General features: G+C 42.7%; 1 protein-coding gene across 1 annotated transcript in view; it reads left to right on the top strand.

Moving 5' to 3' along the window:
• The window catches only part of SLC25A20 (solute carrier family 25 member 20), a 31,466-nt gene that overhangs the window by 5,504 nt on the left and 1,740 nt on the right, over positions 1-24,222 (top strand). The window contains exons 2-7 of the mRNA XM_082413594.1: positions 1,038-1,130; positions 5,052-5,179; positions 8,165-8,255; positions 22,593-22,710; positions 23,395-23,467; positions 23,841-23,950. Of these exons, the coding sequence (XP_082269720.1) occupies positions 1,038-1,130; positions 5,052-5,179; positions 8,165-8,255; positions 22,593-22,710; positions 23,395-23,467; positions 23,841-23,950 (613 nt within the window). The remainder of the gene's footprint in view (positions 1-1,037; positions 1,131-5,051; positions 5,180-8,164; positions 8,256-22,592; positions 22,711-23,394; positions 23,468-23,840; positions 23,951-24,222) is intronic.

The raw sequence follows: 24,222 nt of genomic DNA, 5'->3' as shown, positions 1-24,222 counted from the left end.
CAAAGAGTTAGTGGGCATATTTGAAAACCATCACACTGGGTAAGAATAGGTGAGGACTTGGCCTAGGAGAAGACTTCAGATGGAGAGAGGAAGAAATTAGGATTCTGGAAGAATCTTGAAGGAACTCTCCAAAAGCCTTGGTGCTCATGTGAATAAGAGGAGGAGAAGTAACAAGAAGTGGTCGGATGCTAGAGTTTCAAATCCTGAGAAGGAGGGTAGCCTGATGGCTTTGGCACAAACGGGTGATTCATCAAAAGGATGAGATTCTGGAGGTGATTTGAGTAGGGAGAGCTTCTCCAGGCAGTTTGAAATGTACCCCAAAAGGTGGGGAGAGAAGGTCTGAAGATGGCTGAGTAAAAGTCATCACTGAGCAGAAGCTGAAGTCCTGGAATCTGAGTTTTCTGAAAGGGATGGTGGAACAGATGAGTAGGGTACTTAGCCTTGGAGGATGCCTGGGGTAGAAAAGGAGACAAAGGAAGGAGTACCAAGAAGGGAGGTTTAAAGAGAGAGACAGTTTGAAGCATTGGATACACCAAATGGTGGAGAAGGATGAGGACCAAGAAAAGTAGGATCAAATCCACCTCACTCCAAAATATCTTTGTTGAACACCTTACCTAACCACCGGCAAGGCACTTCAAATGGATGTGGAGAGTGCCTAGAGCTGAACTGAGCTTTGCATTCATTGGCACGTGATTTGAACTCACTAAACCCAGCCTCCTCATTTGTAAACTGGTAGTACCTATTCCATTGGATCATTGTGGGATCCATTAGATAAGAAATAAATACCAAAAGTAAGTGGCTGAGGAAATCAGAGGAACTGTCACTCTCTCCAAAAGCATGCTACTAATGACTTGTGCGTACAGGGTTTGAATAAACTGGAGGAAAGAGAAGTCTGAATCCAGCAGATAAAGTGAATGCTGAAGACATGCACAGAGGTGCAGCTTTCTCTGTTAAGAGTTTAGCAGACAGTTGGGCCATCGCTGCCGACAGGCAGTTCTGATTCTGGGAAATGACTGTATTTTAACTTCTGGTTTCAGGTCCGACTGCAGACGCAGCCCCCAAGTTTGCCTGGACAGCCTCCCATGTATTCTGGGACCTTTGACTGTTTCCGGAAGACTCTTATGAGAGAGGTACAGAATCTTGGTGCTGGGCATTTCTCTTATTCAGAGGAACAGATTCTCAGGGTTGATTTGTTACTTCTCTGGGGGATAGGGTGGCTTTGCGTAGTTCTGCTGGAGGTCTAGCCCACAGCTGTGGCTCTCTCACTGTGCCATCGTATGCCCTCCTATTGTCATCGCTCTGGAGTCTTTGATAGTTCCAGCTACTGTTTTATGTGAATGACTGAAGCTAATAAAATGGTTCTAAAATGGTTCTTTCTTTTGGAAGGCAGAATTTAGACCACAGGGAATTCATGAGGAATAGTTGGAGACATGAAATAGAAGAAAATGCAAATCTGGATCAGTCAGTTTGACAGGGATCAGTGTCAGAAGTTCACATAAAATCTGGAGGAAGAGTCAGCCAGTCTGAGGAACAGTGAAAGAGGCCAGCAGAGTCTTCAAACCCCTAGACTAAACTAACTAAAGGAAACTAAATTGGTTTGAGGTTATTGAATTACATAGTAATTTTTCAGATATTTCTTAAAGTGAAAACATGGGATTTTAAAAAAGTTTTAATTACTAGTGATGTTTATTACTGACTTCATTAGCGCATATGTGACAAGACCTTGTTGAGAACTTCTCCTTTGTTTCCTAAAATATAACTCTAATATGAATAAATATATATATAGTGTTTATTAAATATACAGAAACTGAGAAGCATGTGTCACCCAGATAAAGAGGGGATGCTGGTGAGTGATGGACTCGGTCTGGGAGGAAGAGTTGTTCCCAGGGTTCCTGCAGGACCCAGGCATGGGAGGAAGATTTTGAGGTGGAGTCTACCCAACCACCCATGCGTGAGACAGTGCTGCCTTTTATTCTGTAAGGCTCTCTTCCTTTCATCAGCCCAGAATGGAGTCTGATCGGTGTCCAGTGGAGGCTTTGGGCTTCAAGTCAGCTAAGAGTTCTCTGCCTTTACAGAGAGGCAGGATTTCATGCCTCTTGGTCAGCAAATGTTATTGAGGACCTATTCTGCGCCTGGGCAGTGTGTTGGGTGCTGGAGGCCTGATGAGAATGGCTCGTATAAACCCAACTCCCTGCAGAGTTGAATAGGCTTCCTTAGTTTATATTTGTGCTTGTCTCTGGGTTTTGCTGTGCCAGATTGAGCTCTCTGCTTTCTGGTGCTGCCAGACGGGTCTTGGTTGTGCTGCATGGAACTGGGTAGGCCAGACAGTGGAAGGAAGGCTAGAGGAGTTGTTGGGAGGCATGGGTTTGGCCCTCAGGCCTTGGGCATCCTCTCAGCCCAGGTGGGAAGCTGTGGGAGGGGCTTTTGGGGGGCTTTGTCACATGCTGCTTTTGCTGATCCTTCTCAGAACCTTCTCTTCCTATTAACCTTTCCTATTTACCTCCTCTGCACTTTGTCCTTGGAGAGTCTGCTTACAGCCTGTAGCAGTGCTAGACCTTTGCAGGATCTGGGAGGAGTACTGACGGGTACAGTTGTGCCCCTTGAGTTCTGGAAGAAAGATGGGTTGTGAATGGCCAGGGTCTGTAGCGAGGCAGGTTCTCCAGCCTAGGTCTGTGGACACTCTCAGTGTGCAACTCCACCCTGTTTCTCCTGCTACTTTATGTAGGGAGCAACTGTAACATTTTTTTGTGTTTTGTTTTAAAAATTATCCCTTATTTGTATTAAAATTATACAAGCACTTAGTTTGCTACTGAAGGACTTGTAACAAAGTAGCCCTCCCACCCCAAATCTCTAGAGGTTACTTTCAGCTCTCTCAGTTGTTAATGCTGTTTTCTACCTAGATGCACACGTATATTTTATACATTTAAAAATGTGTTTTAAAACTAACACAGGGACTTCCCTGGTGGTGCAGTGGTTAAGAATCCACCTGCCAATACAGGGGACACAGGTTCAAGCCCTGGTCCGGGAAGATCCCACATGCTGTGGAGCAGCTAAGCCCGTGCGCCATAACTACTGAGCCTGCGCTCTAGAGCCTGTGAGCCACCACTACTGAAGCCCGTGCACCTAGAGCCCGTGCTCCGCAACAAGGGAAGCCACCGCAATGAGGAGCCCACACACGGCAACAAAGAGTAGCCCCTGCTCACCACAGCTAGAGAAAGCCCACGCGCAGCAATGAAGACCCAACGCAGCCAAAAATAAATAAATAAATAAATAAATTTATTTATTTATTTAAAAAATAAAATAAAACTAACACAACATTGTAAAGCAATTATACTCCAATTAAAAAAAAGAGAAAAAAATGTGTTTTAGCTACCTATTTGTGGTAGATGATTTTAACTCTTGCATTCCTTATCACCTTTCTGCCCTGCCCATGTAATTTTATCATACTTTGTGGTTTAGTACAATTCAGTGTTTTCATGATTACAACTTTATATATGTTTTTCTCTGTTAACTAAGTAATGTTCTATGATGTGCATTTCATTTCTTGTACAACTTTTTGTTTTTCTTGAGGTTGGGTTAAAAATTGCATCAGTTTCTTTTGCTTGTGTTTCTTTGAATCTCTGCCCCTGTCATCCTGTACCCTAAATGCTCTGTAGAATACCTTTTTGTTTGGTTTTCCACACTGCCTAAACAGTTATAATCTGTTGTTACAATGTTTATTGTTTTGCTTTGTTCTTCTTGGAAAAAACAAACTCCTCCTGGAGTCCTCTATCCTTATACTCCCATGTAGACTGGTTTCTTCCCAGGCCCACTGTACCAGACACCATCCTGGAAATCCCCTTCATCTCTTGGGCCAAACCCTTGGTCTCAGATCTTCCTCTTCCTTGATTTACTAACTTGTTTGGTTGGGATATCTATTTGTCTATTTATTGGCTACTACATAGTTCCTTTCATTATCAAACTGTACTAGTGAAAATTGATGTGCAGTCTTGCTATTGTCTTTAACAGTAAAAACCCCATGTCTTTTTTTTGGGGGGGGCACACTGGGCGGCTTGAGGGATCTCAGTTTCCCGACCAAGGATTGAACCTGGGCCACAGCAGTGAAAGCCTGGAATCCTAACCACTAGGCCACCAGGGAACTCCCCTCATGTCTTAATACTTGGGAAATACAAAAATTTCTTACACCTCTAATGTCACCCCAAAGAAGTCACATTGTACATTCTGTTTTGTAGCCTGCTTTATTTATTTATTTATTTATTCATTTTTGGCTGCATTGGGTCTTCATTGCTGCATGCAGGCTTTCTCTGGTTGTGGCGGGTGGGGGTTACTCTTCGTTGTGGTGTGCGGGCTTCTCATTGCAGTGGCTTCCCTTGTTGCGGAGCATGGGCTCTAGGCACGCAGGCTCAGTAGTTGTGGCTCATGGGCTCTAGAGCGCAGGCTCAGTAGTTGTGGCACACAGGCTTAGTTGCTCTGCGACATGTGGGATTTTCCGGGACCAGGGATCGAACCAGGGATCGAACCCGTGTCCCCTGCATTGTTAGGCGGATTCTTAACCACTGCGCCACCAGGGAAGTCCCTGTAGCCTGCTTTTTTTTCACCTAGTAGTCTCTTCTCATGTTACAACGTGATTTTATGGCTATGTGATCGTCCATTTATGGAGTTCCCATAATGTGTCTCAATCTCCTATTTGGGAATTTTTAGGTTCATTCCAGAATTTTGCTACTTAATAAATTCCTGATGTCATTCTTTATTATATCTGAGTATTTCCTTAGAATACATTTCTAGACAGAGAATTTTCTGATGAAAGTGTAAGCTACATATTTCCAGATTGCCTTCCAGAATAGGAGCTGTTTTCAGTTTCTCCAGCAGTGTATAAGAAGACAACTGTTTCTGATAAATGTGGGAGTATTCTTCCTTTTAAAAGCTCTCCTTGCTTGGAGGGGAGGTGAAGGAAGGAGGCCACAGGTCAGAGGACACACTGCTTCCCTGTTTCAGTGATGTAAAAGTTAGCTGTGTCTGTAAACAGCTTCCACTTCTGTGATTCCTTGCAGGGCATCACGGGTCTATATCGGGGCATGGCCGCCCCCATCCTTGGGGTCACCCCCATGTTTGCCGTGTGCTTCTTTGGGTTTGGTTTGGGGAAGAAACTGCAACAAAAACACCCAGAGGATGTGCTCAGGTGAGTACTTACAAGCTTGGAGGACTCAATGCTGTTCTGCTTGGTGGTGTGACACAGGTTAAGGGGAAGAACCTTGGCTGACAGGCAGTGGCTGTCCTCCTGGGTCCCCAGGGCTAGCTCCTGGTTGCTCCACGTGAGGGAGGTACTTGAGTTTTCCTTCGCCCTGTGAACCAAAAGGGAAAAAGAAAAACTCAGGTCCCTCCCCCACCCCCTTATTAGGTTGTCATAATTTCTTCTGTGAGGTAGTATCGCTTCACCCCACAGCATTGGGAGGTCTGAATGCTAAAATGTGTGTGCCACGAAGGTACCTGGTGGTGCAGTAATGACAGCAGCAGCCTTGTTTCCCATCACCTGGTTGGGAGAAGGGAAGTTTCCAACTTTTGTTTTACTTCATTTTAATATAATTATTTCAGATATTGGTTTCTCTGGGTTTTTTAAAAATTTAATTAATTAATTAATTTGGCTGCATTGGGTCTTTGTTGCTGTGCACAGGTTTCCTCTAGTTGTGGCAAGCGGGGGCTACTCTTCTTTGCAGTGTGCGGGCTTCTCATTGCGGAGGCTTCTCTTGTTGCAGAGCATGGGCTCTAGGCACGCGGGCTCCGTAGTTGTGGTGTGCGGGCTTCAGTAGTTGGGGCACGCGGGCTCAGTAGTTGTGGCTTGCGGACTCTAGAGCGCAGGTTCAGTAGTTGTGGTGCATGGGCTTAGTTGCTCCACGGCATGTGGGATCTTCCCGGACCAGGGCTTGAACCCGTGTCCCCTGCATTGGCAGGCGGATTCTTAACCACTGCGCCACCAGGGAAGTCCCTGGTTTCTCTGTTAAAGTGAAATAAATTAGTATATTTCCTTTCAGTAAACTTTTAAGTTAGATTTGGGTATGAAGAGGCAGATGAGGCAGAATTATAGTTCAGAATTTATAAAGTAGTTAATGAAAACAGGCTTCTTGGGATGCAGGGGAATTCTGAGTTGAAACATGGGATGACAAGGCACACTCAGTCTGAGCTGTGCAGGCTGACAACTCCTGGGAGGGGCTGCAGGCAGCACAGGACCCTGGTAGGCTTGGGATTAGGAGCTCAAGGGAGGCAGCCCAGGGTGCCATGCAGTTGTTTTCTGTCACTACTTCAGGCCACAGCAGGCTGAGTAAGGGTCTGGATGTAGATAGAAATGCTCGTAATGTGAAACTCTATTTTTGGAGTCCTTGTGACCCTCTGAATGTGACCAGCTTCTATAAAAAGCCTCAGGTGGCCCCAAATGTGGGTGTGTGGGGCTTCCTTTTGAAACTGTGTTTGACTCTTGGTAGTCCAAATGTCCTATGGACACATGTCCTCTCTGAGCACCTGGTCTTTTAGCTCATGTGCCAGCTCACAAGGGCCATGCACAAGGACCCCCGTGGGTTCACTGCTAGTACTTCAGCCTGTGGGTTGTATTCCCTGTACTATCGTGTCAGTCCTCAGAGAAGCACCCTTCCTGCTTAAGCAAAGGTCGAGACACTCAGGTCCCTGCCCCCATAATCCTGCCGTGCTCTTAATCCTGAATGTCAACCCTGCCACCTTCCACTCCCTGCAGTAGTGTTTGGGGACGGTATGGAAAGGAACATTACCAGGACCTTGGGTCCAGCACTCACAGATGCTTCCCTGGTGTGGGGGTGAAGGGTGGCAGAATGGGCCACCCACGTAGGGTGTGTGCATGGTACCCTGTGCACACACAGAGACCCTGTTCAGAGGAAAGTCCTCAGTCCCGGGAGATGGAGGTATGTCCAGCCTAAGGTCTGGGCATACATGGAAGAATAGATGTTGGTCTCATGAGGGGAAGTTTCATTGCTGAGAGGGCTCCTCTTGGGGACAGCAGTGTGAACTGAGACTGTAAAGGAGGCCATGCATGAAAGCAAGTCTCCTGACTGTTGAACAATCAGCTTGTGTGCTGGGCTTGCATGCCTGAGGTAGTTGTGTGAGTGCCTGGAAAAAACAGGACCATTGAGACTGGTGCCCTGCCTGGAAGGAAGGACCTGAAGTGGATGTCTCCCTTTCCCCATTTGACATCTGTCCTCCAGGTTTTGGGCTCCTTGTAGGGTGGGACAGGCCTGAAGGCTCAGCTGTCAGAGGCTTGGGGTTAGGAGGGGCCTGCGGCTCAGGCAAGAAAGTGAAGTTTTTCAACAACATTTGCTAAATTGTGGGGACACTATTGAAATGCTAATTGTAACTCTGTGCTCCACTGCCTCCGGACCAGTCTGGTATAGCTAATCTTAGAAAGAAAAGGAGATGCCAGAGGTGGGACAAGCAGTGACGCTAGGAGCCTCCAATTCCTCCAAATATTCAGTGTGGTTCATTCTCTGAGGGCCATGGTAAGAATCCATATCTCTGGCCACTGGGGGACTATTCCCTGCATGGAAGGCCACAGGACCCATCATGTCTCTGGGTACCATCCCTGACTGGGCCCTTCCTAGCATCTTATGACACATTCCTCACAACTGGCTTGGCTGCCCCTTAGCCTGTGGAAGTGGCCACAGCCGTTCCTCTGTCCTTTGTGAATCTTGGCTTAAAATGTTCTCAGGCCCTTGGTGATCCAGAGGAGGCGAGATTGGAGGGGAACTGGGGTTGACTGAGGTCTACATTCTGGGTTAGAGGCTTTTTTCCACAACAACCCTGAACTTTACAGATCAAGGCACAGAGATGTCTGGAAACTCGTCCATAGTCACTGTGCATGGCAGGCCGGGGAGGAAACTTCTCCCATGGGTGAGGCCATCTGAGTGCGCATGTGGGCCTCGTGACCAAGCTCATATTGCTCTTGGCACTGAGACCCCTGCCTTGGGAAATTTGACGTCAGAATATACCTAGAACTTGGATTTTGTGTGAAATATGCTTTATTTGTGCTGGACTTCTGCCCAGTCCAAGTACTTATTTTTTCTTTCAAAGTTCTCTTTGCTGGGATTGCCTCTGTTCTGGGTGGTTAGTCACAGGTTCTTGCCTCTTGTTTTTGTTTTCAATACAGCTACCCCCAACTATTTGCAGCTGGGATGTTATCTGGTGTATTCACCACGGGAATTATGACCCCTGGAGAACGGATCAAGTGCTTGTTACAGGTGAGGGTGTGATCTGGGGTGGGGGGATATGATTTGGGGGGAGGTGGCTAGCTTTTTCCATTGGGTATACAATTTTGTGTGGATATTTATGTCCTTTCACCCTTTATAAAGACTTCAGGTCAGGTGTGCAAAACAGTTTCAAGGTTTTCAGGAACATGGAAGCAATCGTAGTAGAATCAAGAACCAGGACAGTGTAACAAATCAACCAAATGTCACACCTGTGACGGGTCAGCTCAGACTTATCCACCCTTATTAGCAGCTACTTCAGGAACTCTGAAAGGTGAGTCATGTCTCATCAGAGGTGGAAGGGAGGCTGCTCCTGCCTAACATGTTATGTCTCTGCCATTTGCCCAAAGGCTCAGTGCCCTTTAAGTGTCTGGCTTGTTCCCAGGCCAAGGGTGTGAACTGACTGCCTGCCTTACCACACAGGGCTCCTTTTTAAAAAAGTGTTACTGCTTTTTTCTTCTAATGGCTGAAGCAATTTAACACACAGTCTTTGCTAGAAAAATTTTGGTAATGCAGAGAAGCACACAGAAAACAATGTATTTATCACCCATGATACCACCCCACTGTTATGCTTTCTGTGTGAATTCTTCTAGTCTTTTTGGTAAACTTGTATTAAAAAAAGTTATCTTTTGAAATAAAATTGGGGTCACATATTGCAATAGTTTTGTAACCAGCTTTTTTCATTTGATATGTCACAATATTTTTGTGATTTTTTTTCTCAGGCGTCATTTTCTATATTTTATTTCAATACATGGCTGTCATTTACCCAATAATCCCTTATCTGGGGACATGACAAATTATATGACATAGTGAAGATCTTTGTAAATAAGTCTCTGCATGTGTTCCTGATTATTTTCTTAGGATAAATGTCTAGACTTGAAATTAGTATGATTAAAGGTATGTACTTTTTTTTTGAAGGTATGTACTTTTTAAAATGGTTTTTAATGCATTTTACTAAATGGCCCTCCTATAAAAGTCTGTCATTTTCTATTCCTGTCAATAGTATAAGAGCTGTTACTTCCCAGCAGACTCTGTGGCATCTAATTTACAATCTCTGCTAGTCTGATGGGTGAAAAATTTGCACTGTTTTAATTTTTCTTGCTTTTAATTGTTGGTGAGGTTAATTTTTTTTTTTTTTTTTTTTTTTTTTGGTGAGGTTAATTTTTTTGATGCGTATTAGCTGTTTGTATTTTTCCTTTGTGAAATGCCTATTTGTGTTTTTTGCTCATTTGTTTTTCTATTGACTTATAAAAGCTTTGGACATGTTTGAATTTATTATTTTGTTTTATTTATTTATTTTTGGCTGTGTTGGGTCTTCGTTGCAGCGTGGGCTCTCTCTAGTTGCCGCGAGCAGGGGCTACTGTGTTGCGGTGCGCGGGCTTCTCATTGTGGTGGCTTCTCTTGTTGCAGAGCACGGGCTCTAGGTGCGCGGGCTTCAGTGGTTGCAGCACATGGGCTCAGTAGTTGTTGCACGCGAACTCTAGAGTGCAGGCTCAGTAATTGTGGTGCATGGGCTTAGTTGCCCTGCAGCATGTGGGATCTTACCGGTTCAGGGATTGAACCCGTGTCCCCTGCATTGGCAGGCGGATTCTTAACCCCTGTGCCACCAGGGAAGTCCCCAATTTATTACTTTTAAAGATTTTTATACAATTTTTAAAGGTTACACTCCATTTACAGTTATTACAAAATATTGGCTGTATTCCCCAAGTTGTACAATACATCCTTGTAGCCTGTCTTACACCCAATAGTTTGTACCTGTCACTCCCCCACCCCTAAAACCTTTGGACATATTAAGGTTATTAATTTCTTATCATATTTGGCAAGTCTTTTTCATGCTTTGCATTCATCATTTAATTTTGTGCATTTTTTAAATTAAATTTTTTTATTTTGAGATACTTATAGATTCACATTGTAAGAAATAATACAAAGGGAAAAAAAGAAATAAATAATACAAAAGGATCCCACGTACCCTTTACTCAGTTCTTCCACAGAGGTAATATATTGTAAAATTATAGTACAATATCACAACCAGAATATTGACATTGTTACAGTCAAGATACAGAACAATTCCATCATGCCAAGGATCCTTCATGTAGCCCTTTAATAGCCACATTCACTTCCCTTACCCCACTCCAGTCCTTAACCACCCCAGCAACCACTAATCTGAACTCTATAAGCCTGTAATTTCAAGACTTATATAAATGGAACTATATAGTATGTAAACTTTTCAGATTGGCTTTTTCAATTCAACCTAATTTTCTGGAGATTCATACAGATTGTTGCATATATGAATAGTTCATTCCTTTTTAGTAGTCCATGGTGTGGATGTACTACAAATATGTTTAACTTTTCATCCATTGAAGGACATCTGGGTTGTTTTCAGTTTTTGGCTATTATAAATAAAGATGCTATAAACATTCATGTACAGAGGTTTTTCTGAGAAAATCAGTCTTCATTTCTCTGGGATAAATGCCCAGGAGTATAATTGCTGAGTCATGTGGTAGTTGCATGTTTAGTGGGGTTTTTTTTGGTTTTTTTTGGGTTTTTTTGGCCACACCGCATCAGCATGTGAAATCTTAGTTCGCCCATCAGGGATCAAACCTGTGTACCCTGAAGTGGAAGTGTGGAGTCTTAACCACTGGATTTCCAGGGAAGTCCCATGCGTGTTAGTTTTTAAAGAAACTACCAAACAGTTTTTTCAGAGTAGCTCTATCATTTTACATTTCCACCAGCAATGTATGAGTGATCCAGTTTCTCTGCATCCTCACCAACATTTGGTGTTGTCACTGTTCTTAATTTTAGCCATTCTGATAGGTGTGTAGTGATATCTCATTTTAATTTGTATTTTCCTAATAGCTGAAGATGTTGAACATCTTTTCCTGTGCTCATTTGCTATATGTATATCCTGTTTGGTGAAATGTTTGTTCATGTGTTTTGCCCATTTTCTAATTGGATTATTTGTTTTTTTATTATTGAGTTTTGAGAGTCCTTTATTCTAGATACTAGTGCTTTGTCAGATATGTGGTTTGCAAATATTTTCTTCCAGTCTATAGTTTGTCTTTTCATCCTCTCAGCAGAGTCTTTTGAGCAAACATTTTAAATTTTGATGAAGTCCAGTTTGTTAATTTTTCTTTTATGGATTGGGTTTTGGGTGTTTGGGGCATCAGGTCTTAAGAACTCTTTACCTAGCCTGCAATCCCAAAGATTTTCTAATATGTTTTTCCAAAAGTTTTATCTATAGTTTACCTTTTACATTTAAGTCTGTGACTCCATTTTGAGTTAATATTTGTATTATGTATGAGAATTAGGTCAGAGTTCTTTTATTTTTTTCTTTTCCCTAGGGCTGTCCAATTGCACCATACCATTTGCTGAAGAGACTTATCTTTCTTCCACTGACTTGTGTTTGCATCTTCGTTAAAAATCAGTTGGGCATATTTGTGTGGGTCTACTTCTGGGTACTCTAGTTTCTTCCATTGATTTATGCATCTATCCCTTCATGAATACTACAGTCTTGATTAGTATAGCCATATACTAAGTCTTGAAATTGACTAGACTGATGCCTCCCACTTTATTCTTTAAAAAAAAAATGGGGACTTCCCTGCTGGCGCAGTGGTTAAGAATCCGCCTGCCAACGCAGGGGACACGGGTTCAAGCCCTGGTCTGGGAAGATCTCACATGCCTCGGAGCAACTAAGCCCATGCACCACAACTGCTCAGCCTCTGCTCTAGAGCCTGAGAACCACAACTACTGAACCCGTGTGCCACAACTACTGAAGTCTGCGCTGCTCCACAACAGGAGAAGCCACCGCAATGAGAAGCCCCACGCACCACAATGAAGAGTAGCCCCCACTCGCCGCAACTGGAGAAAGCCCGTGTGCAGCAACGAAGACCCAACACAGCCAAAAATAAATAAATTAATTAATTAATGAAAAAAATTGTTCTAGCTATTCTAATTCTTTTGTATTGGGTTGGCCAAAAAGTTCGCTCGGGTTTTTCCGTAACATCTTACAGAAAACTTTTTGGCCAACCCAATATTTCCATGTAAATTTTAGGATAATTTAGAAAATTGAGAAAAATCTTGCTGAGATTATGTTAAACCTATAGGTCAGTTTGGGTAGAATTAACACATTATTTTGAGTCTTCCAATACATGGACATGTTATATCTCTCCATTTATTTAGAACTTTAATTTCTTTCATCAGCATTGTGTAGTTTTCAGCATATAAGCTCTTAATGTGTTTTCTTATATACCTAAGTGCTTCTCTCTTAATTTGACTTTGTAAAATGGCATTGTAAATGGTATTATAATTTTAATTTTTTTGTCTACATATTCATTGCTAGTTTGTAGAAATACAATTGATTTTTGTATGTTAATCTTGTATCATGTGAACCTTCCTGAGTGCCCTTATTAATTCTAGGATTTTTTTTTGGTAGATTCTTTGGGATTTCCTATGTAGATAATCATGTTATTTGCAAATAGGGACAGTTTTATTTCTTCATTTCTAATCTGTTTACCTTTTATTTCCTTATTTCACTGGCTAGAATTTCCAGTACTATGTTGAATAAGAGTGATGAGAATGGATATTTTTGCCTTGTTCCCAATCTCATGGGGCAGTATTCACTATTTCACTGTTAAATATGATGTTAGATGTAGTTTTTTGTTTGTTTGTTTAGTTTTTTTGGCCACGCCACGCTGGATGCAGGATCTTAGTTCCCCGAACAGGGATGGAACACAGTGTCCCCTGCAGTGCAGGTGCGGAGTCTTAACCACTGGACCACCAGGGAGGTCCCAGATGTAGTTTTTTTGATAGATGCTCTTTATCAAGTTGAGAAAGTTACCTTCTTTTCCTCTTTTTCTGAGAGTTTTCTCATGAATGGATATTGACTTATGTCAAATTCTTTTTCTTCATTTATTAATGTGATCATGTGATTTTTCTCCTTTAACCTCTTAATTCGGTGAATTACATCAATCGATGTTTGAATCCTGAACCAATTTTGCATTGCTGGAATAAACCCCCCAACTTGGTCATAGTGTATAATTCTCTTTATATACTGCTGAGTTCTATTTTCTTATATTTTGTTAAGTATTTTTGCATCTATAGTCACGAGAGATATTAGTCCGTCATTTTTTTTTCTGTCTTGTCTTTGTCTGGTTTTGGTATCAGAATAATGCTATCTTCATAAAATGAATTGGGAATTGTTCCCTCTTCTGTTTTCTGAGAGGGATTATGTAGAATTGGTGTTCATTTTTCTATAAACATTTGGTAGAATTTTATAGTGAAACCATATAGGCTTGGAGATTGTGGGGGAGGAATTATTAAATTATGAATTCAATTTTCTTAATAGTTACAGTGCTATTCAAATTACTTATTTCATATTGGGAAAATTGTGGTAGTTTTTTTTTTTAATATTTTATTATTTATTTATTTGGTTGTGCCCATTCTTAGTTGCGGCAGGTGGGCTCCTTAGTTGTGGCTTGCCAGCTCCTTAGTTGTGGCATGTGAACTCCTAGTTGCGGTTCCCTGACCAGGGATCGAACCTGGGCCTCCTACACTGGGAGCACGGAGTCTTATCCACTGTGCCACCAGGGAAGTCCCTGTGGTAGTTTTTGTTTTTGTTTTTTTATCTGAGTTGTCAAATGTGTGTGTGTAAAGTTGTTTGTAGTATTCCCTTATTGTCCTTTATACATTGGCAGATTCTGTGGTGTTATCTTCTGTTTTATTCCTGGTATTAATAATTTGTGGGGCTTCCCTGGTGGCACAGTGGTTAAGAATCCGCCTGCTAATGCAGGGGAGATGGGTTTGAGCCCTGGTCTGGGAAGATCCCACATGCTGCGGAGCAACTAAGCCCATGTGCCCCAACTACTGAGCCTGCACTGTAGAGCCCGTGAGCCACAACTACTGAAGCCCTCATGCCTAGAGCCTGTGCTCCTCAGCAAGAGAAGCCACTGCAATGAGAAGCCTGCACACCGCAACGAAGAGTAGCCCCCACTCGCCACAACTAGAGAAAGGCTGCGTGCAGCAGCGAAGACCCAACACAGCCAAAAAATAAATAAATAAATAAATAAATTAAAAAATACTAATTTGTGACTTCTCTCTCTTTTTTTCTTTGTCAGTCTCACTTGAGGTTTGTCAGTTTTATTGATCTTTTCAAAAAAGATTTTTCTTTCTTTTTTTTTTTTTTTTTTTGGCCATGCCACGCGGCTTGCGGGATCTCAGCTCCCTGAACCCAGGCCATGGCAGTGAAAGCCCAGAATCCTAACCACTAGGCCACCAGGGAACTCACCTCATTGACTTTCTTTATTGTTTTTCTGTTTTCAATTTCATTGGTTTCTGCTTATTTTTTATTATTTACTTCCTTTTGCTTGTTTTGGGTTTTGTTGCTTTTCTTTTTGTTTTTTTTTTTAGGTGTTTGAGGTGCAAGCTTAGATTATTGTTATGAGGCTTTTCCTCTTTTCTAACATATGCAGTCTGTGCTATAAAGTTTCCTCTCAGCCCTGCTTTAGCTGTGTGCCACAAACTTCAATATATTTTAATTTTCAGTCAGTTCAGTGTGTTTTCTTTTTCTTTTTTTTAATATTTATTATTTATTTTGCTGTGTCGGGTCTTAGTTGCAGCATGCAGGATGTTTTAGTTGCGGCATGAAAACTCTTAGTTGTGGCATGTGGGATCTAGTTCCCTGACCAGGGATCGAACCCAGGCCCCCTGTATTGAGAGCACAGAGTCTTAGCCACTGGACCACCAGGGAAGTCCCAGTTCAGTGTGTTTTCTTTTTTTTTTTTTTTTTTTTTTTTTCCCAGTGTGTTTTCTAATTTCCTTTGAGACTTCCTTTTTTAATTACTTAGGAGAGTGTTGTTCAGTTTTCAAGTGTTGTAGATTATTGATTTCTAGTTTGAGTCCATTGTGATTGGAAAACATATTCTGTATTATTTATATTCTTTTAAATTTCTTGAGGTTTATGGCCTTGGATATGGTTTATCTTGGTCCATGTTCCACGGGCATTTGAAAAAAAAATGTGTGTTCTGCTGTCATTTGGTGGAGTAATCTATAAATGTCAATTATATCCTGTTGGTTGATGGTGTTGTTGAGTTCTTCTCTATCCTTGATGATTTTCTGTCTAGTTGGTCTACCTATTTGTTGATGGAGGAATTTGAAATCTCCAACTGTAATTGTGAGTTTGTTTGTTTCTTCTTTCAGTTCTATCAGTTTTGCTTCACATAGTTTGCACCTTTTTTGTTTAATGTATACACATTTAGGATTGCTATGTCTTCTTGGTGGATTGGCCCTTTTATCACTATGTAATGTCCCTCATATTACCATTATATAATATCCCATATTTGTGCTTACTATGTTCTTCCTTCCTTCCTGATGTTCCAGGGTTCCTTCTTTTAGAGTTTCTTTTCTATTTAAAGAACTTCCTTTAGCCATTCTTTTGGGGTAGGTCTGTGAATGACAAAGTCTCTTAGTTTTCCTTCATCTAAGAATGCCTAATTTCCCCTTTATTCCTGAAAAATATTTTCACTTGACATAGGGTTCTGGGATTACAGTTCTTTTCTCTTTCTTTCTTTCTTTCTTTTTCTTTCTTTCTTCCTTTCTCTCTCTCCCTCTCTTTTCTTTCTTTCTTTCTTTCTCTTCTTTCTTTCGTTGTGTTGGGTCTTCATTGCTGCATGTGGGCTTTCTCTAGTTTCGTCAAACAGGGGCTACTCTTCGTTGTGGTGTGCAGGCTTCTCATTGCGGTGGTTTCTCTTGTTGCGGAGCTTGGGCTTTAGGCACGCGGGCTTCCGTAGTTGTGGCACGTGGGCTCAGTAATTGTGGCTCTTGGGCTCTAGAGCGCAGGGTCAGTAGTTGTGGCACACGGGCTTAGTTGCTCCGCGGCACGTGGGATCTTCCTGGACCAGGGCTCAAACCTGTGTCCCCTGCATTGGCAGGCGGATTCTTAACCTACAGTTCTTTTCTTTCAGCTCCCGAAAGCTACTGTGCCCCTTCCTTCTACCCTCCCTGGTTTCTGCTGTCATTCTAATTGTTTTTTTCAATAGGCAATGTGTTATTTTTCTCTGGCTACTCTTAAGCTTTTTTCTCTGTCTTTAGTTTTCAACTAAGTTCACTTGTGATGTGTTATGGCATGGATTTATTTGGGTGTATTCTGTTTAGGGTTCGCTCAGCTTCTTAAATCTATATGTTTATGTTTTGCCAAATTTGGGAAGTTTTCAGCAGTTATTTCTTTGAGTACTTTTTCAGTCCTACCCTCTTTTCTCCTCTTCTTCTGGGACTGTGAGGAAACAAATACTAGATTTTCTGTTACAGCCCCAGGGGTCCCTGAGGTTCTGTTCAGTTTGTTTCAGTTTGTTTTCTTTCTGTTGTTCAGATTGGGTATTTTCCATTGTTCTGTCTTCTAATCCTGATTTTTTTTTCCTCTCTCACCTGTATTCTGCTGTTGAACGAGCCATCCACTGAGCTTTTTTATTTTCCTTTTAATACATTTATTTATTTATTATTTATTTTTGGCTGTGTCAGGTCTTCATTGATGCATGACAGCTTTCTCTAGTTGTGGCGAGCGGGGGCTACTCTTCGTTGCGGTGTGCAGGCTTTTCATTGTGGTGGCTTCTCTTGTTGCAGAGCACAGGCTTTAGGCGCTTGGGCTTCAGTAGTGTGGCACTCGGGCTCAGTAGTTTTGGTGCATGGGCTTAGTTTCTCTGCGGCATGTGGGATTTTCCCGGACCAGGGCTCGAACCTGTGTCCCCTACCTTGGCAGGCGGATTCTTAACCACTGCACCACCAGGGAAGTCCCCACTGAGCTTTTTATTTCGGTTGTATTTTTCAACTCTAAAACTTCCACTTGGTTCTTCCTCATATCTTCTATTTCTGTGCTGATGTTTTATTTCTTTGCTGTGGCTTTCTAATTTTTTTAATCTGTTTCAAGCATATTAATAATTATTCATTGAAGGATTTTTACAATGGCTGGTTTAAAATCTTTGTCAGATAATTCTAACATCTCTGTCATCTTGGTATTGGCATCTATTGCTTCTTTTTTCTTTCTGTTTGAGATCTTCCTGGTTTTGGACATGTTGTGTGATTTCCAGTTGGAACCTGGATATTTGCATACTTTATTGAGATTCTGGATCCTATTTAATCTTTCCATTTTAGTTGGCTTTCTTTGACACCACTCCAGTAGGAAGGGAGGGATGCTGCCTTGTTACTGCCAAGTGGAAGTGGAAGTCTAGGTGACCCACTCAACCTCTGTTGACACTTGAGGGTGGGGCACTTCTTTTTACTGCTGGGTGGATGTGGGAGTTCCAGTGTCTCTACTGACACCACAGGACAGGAGGGTGATGGTTACAGGCTGTCAGGGATGAAAGTCCTTATTCCGTACTTGGCCTTTTCTGACTCCACCCAGGTAGCCCACGTAGCATGTTGGGTACCTTGTTACAGCCCTGCGAAGGTGGAAGTCTGGGCTCCCCACAGGGTCTTTGCTGGTGTGGATGAGGGCGAGGCCACAGTTTTTTCTATGGTGTATGGCTGGAGTAGAGTGGTTTTTGTCTAAAGATTTTCTGTCTTTCTAGGCTGTTCCTTTTCTGGTCCTTTGTCTAGAGAATGCAGGCTTTTGTTGATGCTTCTTTTTCATCTGTGCTTGTTGGTATTCCTGGATTGCCAGTTTCTTCTGCTTTAAGTCTGAGATATATCAAAAAGGAAAATCCAGGGGACTCACCACTATGTCATTGCTCAAGTCCCAAGGTCCCTAACCAGTCTGCTTCTTCTCTCCAAACTTTCAGAGTCCTCTTATATTTATTTAAAACAAATAATGTCTAGAGTTTTTTGTTGTACTTAGCAGGAGGATTGGGAAAATACTTCTTAGATGTCTGTATATTGATTTTGAGTTAGGGAATGTTTGTTTTCAGTAGCCTTGTCCCTTAGTCTTTTCCGTCATGGCTTCTTCCATCTCTTTTATGCCTGAAGTCCTTTTCTGCTCCTAGATGAGACAGTCCCCATCCATATTCTTCCCTTGCACTCCTCCACTCTGCTGGGTGACTACTTTGTAACTCTCTTCTCTTCTCAAACCCCTACCCTCTCAGGAGATGACCTGGCTTTTTTAAAAATTATTATTAATTAATTAATTTATTTTTGGCTGCGTTGGGTCTTCGTTGCTGTGCGTGGGCTTTCTCTAGTTGCGGCAAGTGAGGGCTACTCTTCGTTGCAGTGCACGGGCTTCTCATTGCGGTGGCTTCTCTTGTTGCAGAGCATGGGCTCTAGGTGTGCGGGCTTCAGTAGTTGTGGCATGCGGGCTCAGTAGTTGTGGCTCATGGGCTCTAGAGCGCAGGCTCAGTAGTTGTGGCACACAGGCTTAGTTGCTCCACGGCACGTGGAATCTTCCCGGACCAGGGCTCGAACCCGTGTCCCCTGCATTGGCAGGTGGTTTCTTAACCACTGCACCACCAGGGAAGTCCCCTGGCTTTCTACTTCACTGAGAAAACTGAAACCACCAGAAGAGGACTTTACCAGATGCCCTCCACTGCCTCCACTCACCCACTGGCATCTAACTACATCTGTGGCTGCCTGGCTGTTTCCACCACGAATGTCCCATGCTTCTGTTTGACCCCACATCCTATCCCCTCTTGCCCATCCAGAGACCTTGCTTCAACAATTCTTCTTTCTCTCTCCTTCAGCATCAGTTTTTGCTCTCCAATGGATTGTTCTCTTCAGCAATAAAAGCATAAACATGCTTGTATTTTCACCTTAAAAATACAAACTTCTCTCTATTTTATCTTCCACATCCATTTCTGTGCTTCCTGTCTTTGCTCCCCTTTACATCAAAACTCTTTGAAAAAGTTTTTTGTTTTTGTTGTTTTTTTCCTACTCTTTGTCTCTAGTCCCCCCTCTCTAATTGTCAAACCCACATCAGACTGGCTTTTGCCTCACAACTCCAACAAAAGTACTTTTGTCAAGATCACCAGTGACCTTTTTTTAAAAAAAACCATTTATTTATTTATTTATTTTTGGCTGTGTCTGGTCTTAGTTGCAGTGTGCAGGCTCTTTGTTGCGGCACACAGGCTTCTCTCTAGTTGCGGCAGGCGGGCTTAGTTGCCCTGTGGCGTCTGGGATCTTAGTTCCCCAACCAGGGATTGAACCCGCATCCCCTGCACTGGAAGGCGGATTCTTAACCACTGGACCACCAGGGATGTCCCACCAGTGACTTTTACACTAAATCCAACGTTCAGTTCTTGGGCCTGGACATTGATCCATCTTGATCCATCAACAGAATTGGACTCAGCTGGTCCCCCATCTTCCTTGAAGATCTATCTTCACTTGGCTTCTCTCCTGACTTTCCTCCTACCTACTTGGCTGCTCCTTTTCTATGTCCGTTGTTGGTTTATCCTCATCTTCTCAATCTTTTAATGTTCATGTGCACAAGGCTCAGTCATATTACACTCATCTCGTTGATGATTTCTTCTTGTCTCATGACTTTTAGACACCATCTGTATAATAATGATTTTCCAGTTTATATCTCCAACTCAGACTTTTCCTGAACTCTGGACTAGTTTATCCAACATTTCTGTTGGATATTAGTAGGCACCTCAGAGTCACCATGTGCAAAACTGAACTCCTGGTCTTCCTCAATACCTGCTTTACCTACAACCTTCTGCAGCTCAGTTGGTGGCAATACCATCTGTCTAGTTGTTCAGCCCTAAAACCCAGGAGTTCTCCTAGATTGTACACTTTGTCTCACTGTACATATCCCATTTGTTGAACAGTTAAGCTGGCTTTCAACAGATCACAAATCTACCCCGTCCCATCACCTCCATTGCAACCACATTGCTCCAGGTCACCTTCAGCACTGGCCTGGATGACTGTGAGGGCCTCCTCACTTGTTTCCCTGCTTATAGTCTATACCACACATAATAGTGAGAAAATTCTGTTAATATGTCAATTCCATGCCCAGTCCTCTTTGACCCCCCAGGTCACTGTGAGTCATCTCCAGCATCCTCTGATAACATGGGCCTCTGTGCCATTCCTCAGATACACCAGGCTCACTTGTGCCGGGATCATCTGGGGAAGTTATATTTTTAAAAAAGCCATTGATACTCAATTGACATTGTCTTAAATTTATTATTTTTAGAAAAATTGACATCTTCCTGATTGAAAACTTTTCTGAAAACTTTTCCTAACCAGAACTATGACTCCCTTTTTATTTACCTCTTCTTTTGTGTCCCTTGGAAAGGTTTTAGAGTTTTATTTATGCAAATCCTATTGCTTGATGCACATATATTTTATTGCTTTTTTTTTTTTTTTTCCTAAGAACATTCTTTATACCTGAAACAAGTCACACCTCCTGTGACTTCATTGGAAAAACAGAAACTGGAAGAAGTATTTCTGTAACTTTATCAGAGGAACACAGATCAATGTATTTAAAGGAAAGCTTAACTTGAGTTTAGACATGTAAATCAGTTTAGGAGAACATTGTGTACTACCTAGCGTATTCAGGTTTTGCTACTTGAAAGTTGACTATGAATTGATTTTTCTACCTTAATTTAACTAATAAATTTCTAGTCATACCTACTATATTCCTGTCAAGGGGCTAGAGATATCATCATCAACAAGGCCACGTTTTTGCTCTTGGGAATCTCATAGACTTGATTTTCTTCTCCAATACAAACCAAGCTCTATAGAAAGAGCTAGTTTAAGATATTGCAGATTTCATGAAGGTAGGCACTCACTTGAAAGAATAGCCTTTAAAACTCTTGAGTCCACGCAATTATTTTTCTTGTACTCATTGAAGTTATTAGGTACCTGATAAAAAATAGCAAGAGGTTGCACCGTAAGGAATATTTCTCCTAAATATGCAATATTAGACCAATGAACGTGGACTGTCATATTTCTAGCATTATGGAGAGTTCTGGGTTAGGTGCAGGTGCCCCTTCAAGAAAACTTGATATTAATGTTTCAGTATCAGCAATAAAACAGCACTTCCTGTGTTACTTATAAAGGAAGATTTATTACCTTCATATCCTCTTTTTTTTTTAAATTTATTTATTTATTTTTTATTTTTGGCTGTGTTGGGTCTTTGTTGCTGCACGCAGGCTTTTCTGTAGTTGCAGCGAGCAGGGGCTACTCTTCATTGCAGTGCGTGGGCGTCTCATTGGGTGGCTTCTCTTGTTGTGGAACATGGACTCTAGGCGCGCGGGCTTCAGTAGTTGTGGCACTCGAGCTCAGTAGTTGTGGTGCACGGGCTTAGTTGCTCCATGGCATGTGGGATCTTCCCGGAGCAGGGCTCGAGCCCGTGTCCCCTGCATTGGCAGGCAGATTCTTAACCACTGCGCCACCAGGGAAGCCCCATATCCTCTTAATAATGTATTTCTTCCTTTCATCAGGTATAATCTCATACCACAGCCTTTTGGCCTTAAAGAGTAATTTAATCTTCTTAGTTCAGAAAACCTTTTAAGCCTTTATTGCTATTTTTTTTTATTTTAACATCTTTATTGGAGTATAATTCTTTATTGCTATTTGAATGGGATTCTTTTCCATTATTTTTCAACTAGTTATTGTTGGTATGTACAAAAATTTATTGGACTTATATATTTATTTTGTAAGTGTTTCTCCTTGGAACTATTAAATCTGAACTCTCTTTCCAGCTTTAATTACTCTTTGGTTGATGCCCTTGTGTGTTCGGATTGCTCTTGACTCTGTACTTGCTGTGGATCCTACATGGGGCTGTCTTTCTCTCAGATCTTTTGTGGGCTACCTCCTGCCTGCCCTCAGGCTCTTGGCTCTTAGGCCCTGGAGCCCAGAGGCTGGGATAGGGGGCCTCTCCTTGGCCCTCTCCTGGCTCTACACAGGACCTCTATCCAGGTATTTAGAGCTCTGAATACAATTTCCAGTTCACCTTCTTTTAACCAAGCTTCATGATCAGTTAGAGCTTGGAGTGGATTTAGTAGTCAATGGATATTTGTTGAAGGAATAAGTGATTGACTGAAGTATTTGTCTCCTCCTTTCTAGACTGCCAACTAGCTTTTTTTATTTTTTATTTTTCCAGCTAGCTTTATTGGGAATGCTCTTGTATTTGGGAACTTATTTTTCAACTTATCTTCCAACTCCTCTGTTGATTTTTTTTTCTAGTCAATGTGAGTATATTTTGCCATATATTCACCTAGCCTTATTTCATAGTAACTTCCACCAATATTGTACATTCTAAATAACTATCGATTTGCCAATGATAGTTATATTTTTCATTGGTCTAATGCATAATGACCACTCCCACACTATGTAATCTTCTGTAACCTGCTAGGTTTGTTGACTTTGATGTTGCTGTTGCTGACTTGATGACTCTTTCCTCCCTCTCAGATTCAAGCTTCTTCAGGGGAGACCAAATACACTGGTGCCTTGGACTGTGCAAAGAAGCTATACAAGGAAGCTGGGATCCGAGGCATCTACAAGGGGACTGTGCTCACCCTCATGCGAGGTAACCTTTGAGGCCCTCCATCTGAGGTGATTTGCCACAGGGGGTCTTGCCTGGATCTCCCGATGAGCCTTGGCACCATACATGCCACAGCTCTGACAGGGCCGGCACTGTGTGTCCTGGTTTTAGGCCATCTTACCTCTGGCCAGCATGGACACACATGAGGATGGGGGGACCCTCCATCCTTCTGATAGGCTGGCCCTCAAGGATGGAAATCATGAGCGTGGCAGTCGGAGGGGAGTAGCAAGTGGAAATCGTGGCTGGAAGGATGAGTGGGAAGAAAGAATGACTTAGGAGCAGTGGAGCTCTTTCTGGCTTGAGAGGCATGTCCTATTGGGGTGGCAATAGAAGAGACAGAGACAGCTCTACCCTTGTTCTGAGGTGACAGCTTGGAGGAAGGCCAGATGTTAGCTCTGGTTATAACTGCTTGGAGTGGGCATATTAGCGGGGACCACTCAGAGGGCCTTTGAAGATGAAATAATGTCGTGCATGTTAGCGCTCACTCACACCAGTGCTCGCCCCAGAGCAGCATCTGATCACTGCAAAGTGATTATTGCAAATAGGAAGTGCTGCTGAGGAGCTTCTCGGGAAACCTTCAAGGGTCCAAAGCCAAGCTTGGTTCTTCTAAGATCAAGAAATCTGTGAGAATTTTATATCATTTAATTTACCTCTTTCTTGCCATAACAGATGTTCCAGCCAGTGGGATGTATTTCATGACATATGAATGGCTGAAAAATATCTTCACTCCAGAGGAAAAGAGGTGAGGAGAACAGAAGAACTTAGAAGCCACTTTGCCCAATCATGGGTAGGTTGCCCTTCCCTGTTAGTGGATATGAAGGCAGAAGTGGGACTTGCTTCTGTCTCCATGTCCACTTTCCTCTTGTTGCTGCTGAGGCCCAGCTAATACTAATACTCTTTACCCTGTGCCTCACCCGGTGGAGGAAGTGTTTGAAACAAGTGCATGAAACCTCCTTCAACGAGTGTCAGCTACCATGTCACAGGAGCTTTGGCCTTGGACCTCCTCCCTCCAACCAGTTTCTCCCTTTCTGTGGCTGCCCTGTCTGCACAGGAGGGATGGTCTGAACACCACTCTCACAGCCTTTGTCTGACTGGGGCTGTTTGGTATTCTGCAGTGTCAATGAGCTCAGCGTGCCTCGGATCCTGGTGGCTGGGGGCATCGCAGGGATCTTCAACTGGGCTGTGGCAATCCCTCCAGACGTGCTCAAGTCCCGCTTCCAGACTGGTTAGTAGAGGAGAGTTGGGTAGATGGGGTTGGAGTGGGTCCCAGAACTGGCTGCCCCTGTGGTACAGAGTTCTTAAGGCCCTAGGGATACTCACTCTCCACAGTAGCACTCAGCATCTGTCTGGCCAACATTCTCCCTTGCAGTCTTTTGTGTTCTAGGAACGCTAGACTCATTTTCTTGTCAGCCTAAACATAAAATAAGTGAGAGAAGGACTTCCCTGGCAGTCCAGTGGTTAAGACTCCATGCTTCCACTGCAGGGGGCACAGGTTCA

This window comes from Balaenoptera physalus (genome assembly GCF_965194825.1).
Source record: "Balaenoptera physalus genome assembly, chromosome: 11".
In the NCBI taxonomy this organism is placed as follows: Eukaryota; Metazoa; Chordata; class Mammalia; order Artiodactyla; family Balaenopteridae; genus Balaenoptera; species Balaenoptera physalus.
Note: the sequence above shows the minus strand (reverse complement) of the source record. Positions and strands in the feature narration are given on the sequence as shown.